The sequence below is a fragment of the Vombatus ursinus genome, unplaced genomic scaffold (assembly GCF_900497805.2).
Source record: "Vombatus ursinus unplaced genomic scaffold, bare-nosed wombat genome assembly UNPS02014833.1, whole genome shotgun sequence".
In the NCBI taxonomy this organism is placed as follows: domain Eukaryota; kingdom Metazoa; phylum Chordata; class Mammalia; order Diprotodontia; family Vombatidae; genus Vombatus; species Vombatus ursinus.
This window is the reverse complement of record NW_020954611.1, coordinates 10,134,432-10,139,427: the sequence shown is the minus strand read 5'-3', so window position 1 is coordinate 10,139,427 and position 4,996 is coordinate 10,134,432. Positions and strand designations below refer to the sequence as shown.

The following is a 4,996-nucleotide window of genomic DNA, read 5'->3' as shown; positions in this document are numbered from 1 at the left end:
ATGTGTCTTCATCAGTAAAATAGACCTAATAGGTATATGATAATATAATATAATAAATAATATAATAGTATAATTAATAATAAATATAAATATATAATATNCTGTGTCTTCATCAGTAAAATAGACCTAATAGGTATATGATAATATAATATAATATAATAAATAATATAATAGTATAATTAATAATAAATATAAATATATAATATAATAAATAATATAATAATAGCTATATAATAGTACTAATAGTACTCACCTCACAGGGCTAATACTTTACAAACCTTAAAGTGAAGACCTGCCCCCACACTAAGAACAGACTCCCTCCCTTCCCTGTCCCCTAACCCCTGACCTCCCCAAACCCATCTGGGCTGTCTAACTATTCACATGGCTTGGATGAGATGGGAGTCACCAACTCTATTCCTTCATGTGAGATGGAAAGCCTCCAGGCCTTACCGTTTACCCTGCAGCTGAACTTTCTTTTACATGTTGTCTCCCCCAGTTAAAGTGTGAGCTCCTTTAAAGAAGGAGCTGTCTCAAGTTTTCTATTTGTATCTCAAGTGATTAGCACAGTTCTTGGGACATAGTAAGTGCTTAATCAATCAATCAATAAACATTTATTAAGCACCTACTGTGTGCCAGGCACTGTGTGCTAAGGGCCAGGGATACAAAAAGAGGCAAAAGCTAGTCCTTGCCCTCAAGGAGCTTACAATCTAACGGGGGAGACAAGCAAAAAAAATATGTACAAAGAAGTTATATGCAGGATAAATAACTAATTAATAATTACATAATTATTTATTAAATTAAATTATGTCAATATATTATATGTAAATTATAATATATGCCAATATAATACATAATAAAATATAAGTATACATTTTTATTTTGTATAAATATAATATAAATAATCAATTAAAATAATTATTTGTAAAATAATAATTAATAAATAATAAATAATTAAATAGTTAACAGAGTGGGAAGGCACTGGAATTAAAAGGGGTTGGGAAAGCCTTCCTGTGAAAGATGATATTTTAGTTGGAACAGGTAGAGTTGAGGAAGGAAAGTGTTCCAGGGTTAGGGGACAGCCAAGGAGAATGCCCAGAGCTGAGGGATGGAGTGTCTTATTCCCGGACTAGCCAGGAGGCCCAGATTGTGTCACTGGATTGAAAAGTATATTCTGGGGAGGGGGGGCAGCTAGATGGTGAAGTGAATAAAGCTCCGGCCTTGGAGTCACGAGGACCTGAGTTCAAATCCGACCTCAGACACTTGACACTTACTAGCTGTGTGACCCTGGGCAAGTCACTTAACTCTGAATGCCCCACCAAAAAAAAAAATATATATATATATGCTGGAGAGTAAGATGTAAGCAGACTGGAAATGTAGGAGGGGGCTAGNCCCACCAAAAAAAAAAATATATATATATATATATATATATATGCTGGAGAGTAAGATGTAAGCAGACTGGAAATGTAGGAGGGGGCTAGGATATGAAGGGCTGTGAATGCCAAACAGAATGCTTAATAAATGCGTTTTCATTCATCATTATCATCTTCATCAGTGGTACAATGGAAAATAAAAAGGCCTCCTGGGAATCAGGAGACTTGGGTTTTTGACTTAACTCGGTTACTAAGCAACTAGGTGATCTTGTACTGTTCTTTAGTTCTCTTGTTTTGTAAAATAAGAGATTGGACCTAAGGGAACCCAGAGGTGCGTTCTGGCTCTGATTCTGAGAAATAGTTTGGGGGAAAGTACTGCTTTCTATCTCTGTCTCCTCTTGGCCCAATGTAACTGCTCCTCCCAAACAACTCTGAAATTCCCTGATCGAATTTCAAATCCACTTTTACAGTGTGTTCCACCATTGGTAATGCTTTCAGATAAGCTTTTATGATTGTTAGTTGGGTAACCCAGGGAAACCAACCTCCCCTCCTATTTGCCTTGGGCAGGATCTGACCTGATGACCAGTCATCTCCCTGGTGCTTGAAACCACCTCAATGCTCTTTCACATTTTGTAGTCATGGAGGCACGATAGAGAAAGATATCTTCTTTCTAACTAGATCTTACCTATTTGTCTCCCTCTTCTTCTTCTTGACTGAAGAGACAAACTTAGCTAGGTGAAGGGTAATTATCTGTATAATCCTCAAAAAAGACAAGTGTGGTAAAAATTGGATGGAATGGTCAGATCCCCTTAGATAAGACCTGGGCTGTAGCCAACTGTCACAGAAAAGACTAGAGGAAGAGAATCAGACTCACCTGGCTTTGAATCTCCCAAGGCTTGGTTATAGCCGAGAGGTCACAACCTGTCATCATCATTGCCCTTTGTGAACAAAACAAAGGAGGGCTAAGTAAAATCATGGAAAATGTAGATCTGTATATAACAGTTTGGAATTAAAGACCAGCCACCTACATGATAACCTCTTTTTTGGTTGGGTCAATGGATATGTACTTAATGACCTCCTCCTCAGTTTCCATTTTTTCACAAGTGTCAATAATCTTCTGAAACATGGTTCTTTTCCTGCAAAAGACACAAATGTGTAGGTATGATAACTGGGATAAACAGGTCTGAGCATCAGACTTCACAGTCACATATATAATAATAGGTAGTAATAATAGCTAACATATATATAATGTTTACTATGTGTTAGGCACCATGCTAAACACTTTGCAATTATTATCTCCTTTGATCCTCATGACAGCCCTGGGAGGAAGATACTATTATTATCCCCATTTTACAGCCAAGGAAACTGAGGCAAAGAGAGGTTAAGTGACTTGCCCAGGGTCACACAGCTAGTGAGTGTCAGTCTGGATTTGAACTCAGGTCTTCCTCATTGCAGACCTGGTGCTCTATCCACTGCGCCACCTAGCTGCCCCATATATAACCTTAGCACTGGGATGTCCATGGATGGGAAGAAATTTCAAATCCTTGGAGGCCCTCACAAGGAAAAGAGGATCTAAGAGAAAGATAAGTTTAAAGGAGAGTTTAAAGATGAGGAGTGGCTGGAGATTTGTGACATGGGTGGGGTAGCATTATAGGGCTAGTAAAGTAGGAAAACATACCATGTAAATTTAGAGCAAAGTGTCAGGATGCAAAATATCATTGTCACTAACATCCCTATCAGATTTCACACGGCTCTGTCTTAGCTCTCCTATCACGTAATGTCATGTATTATACTGACGTGCGTGCGTGTCCTCTAGTAGGCCGAAAACTTCATGAGGGCAGGATAAGTATCTTACTGAAACTTTAAATCTTCCCTAGAACCTGGCACAATACACAGTAGGCACTAAATAAACGTTTGTTGAGTGAAGGAATAGTCTGTTAGCTCATAGTATGTGTATCCAGGTGGTGATTTTGCCATGTAACCTATCAGTCTACCATATTGCTCCTAAATGGCCTACCTCTTCCTAAGGTAAGTGGGTTAAAGATTACCATTTGCTAGTCACCACCGAGGGTGCTCCTAGCCACTTCCCTTCATCTAGCCAGACGTTCAACAGAACAGGCACTAAGAGAAGAGCCAAGGACATCGTTTTTACCTGCTTTGGCCCAGGAAGGGATCAGTGGCCTGATGAAAGAGTCAAGAGATATTTGGTGCCATCCTGCCTGTGCTGGGGTTTTGGAACATTTGGTTTTTGCCATATTAAGTCAGTCCCTTAGCGGACTGAAGGAGAAAATTAAGCTTTCTCGGAGCTGATGGAAAGTTTCACCCATTATTCTCAAAATGCAACCTTGTGTTCCAGTCTGGTGGTCTCAGCATCTGGTCCAGTGTGGCCCTTACTTCCACAGCTCTGCTTACACATTTGATTTTGCCTCTTCTGGGGAAAGTTTAGATGCGGGGCTCTTATCCTTTTGTATGTCATGGACCCCTTTGGAGTCTGGTGAAGCCTATGAACTCCTTCTTAGAATAATACTTTTAAATGCATAAAATGAATACATGGGATTACTTAGGAAACCAACTATATTGAAATTTAGTTTTGAAAATTTTAAAAGAACACGTTCATGGACGTTGGGTTAAATGCCCATAATTTTAGCTGGTTTTAAGCAGGTTTTAGAAGCTACAAAAAGGGAAAAGATATTTGGGGTGGGCTGGGGCCAGTGTTGAGGAGTGGGACCTGTTCTTTATTTTTCGGGATAGAACATTAAAAAAATAGGAAACCTTGTTTTGTGTATTCAGGGCCAAGCTGGATTTCCATACCTTTTTGGACTGGAGATTATGCTTTACAAAGACTAGGTGCACATGAAAACTATCTTTAACTATGTAAAGATTTGTCTCATGGAAGAGAGATTAGGTCTGTCTGGTTTGGCCGCAGAGGGCAGATTTTGGCGACAATTTAGGGCTGTCCCGGAGCAGAAAGGGATACTTACTGAGAGCTCAGGAGGAAAATGAACGCTCTATTTGCTTCAGAATAATGACCTTATAAACATCAGCCCTGCAAACATCTCAGGGAAGAAAAAACTCCAAGTGCAAAACACGGCTTAGTCTCAGGGAGATGCGCAGGGAAACTTGGGGAGACCTAAGGACTTACTTGAAATATAAAGCCAGGTCAGTTGCTATTATTGCCACTTCAAAGAGATGAATAACCGTTTCATATTGGCGCTTATTGAGATTCTGGAAGATGTTTAAACTCTGTAAGATGAAAAGTCACAACACAGTGCCATCATTCACGTGTCTTCAGTCCTTTAAACCAAACCAAATCGTGATAGGAGCTGATACTCCCACGGCGCTCCGAGGCTGACAAAGTGCTCTGGATACATGATTCCATTTGGGCTCAGAACAGCCCTGGAAGGTAGGCAGGATTGGGTGGGCTTTGTTAACCCCCCAATAGTGTTAGTGTCTCCATTTTATGAGAAGCTGAGCAACTTACCACAGGCCAAACAGATGACAAGTAGTAGTGATGGAACTCTGACTCAGATCCTCCAGGGCATCCAAATCATTTGTTGCGGTTTGTTGTTGTTGTTGAGTCATTTCAGTAGGGTCTGATTCTTCATGACCCCATTCGGGATATTCTT

The 4,996-nt window shown here is 39.8% G+C and overlaps 1 protein-coding gene across 3 annotated transcripts in view; it reads right to left on the bottom strand.

Annotated features, from left to right (window-relative positions):
• Positions 1-4,996, bottom strand: part of PDE6C (phosphodiesterase 6C) — an 80,395-nt gene that overhangs the window by 25,697 nt on the left and 49,702 nt on the right. For all 3 annotated transcript variants that reach the window (XM_027839849.1, XM_027839848.1, XM_027839850.1), the window contains 3 exons: positions 4,513-4,613; positions 2,399-2,506; positions 2,245-2,308 (listed from right to left, as the gene is read on the bottom strand). In XM_027839849.1, coding sequence (XP_027695650.1) covers positions 2,245-2,308; positions 2,399-2,506; positions 4,513-4,613 — 273 coding nt within the window. The remainder of the gene's footprint in view (positions 1-2,244; positions 2,309-2,398; positions 2,507-4,512; positions 4,614-4,996) is intronic.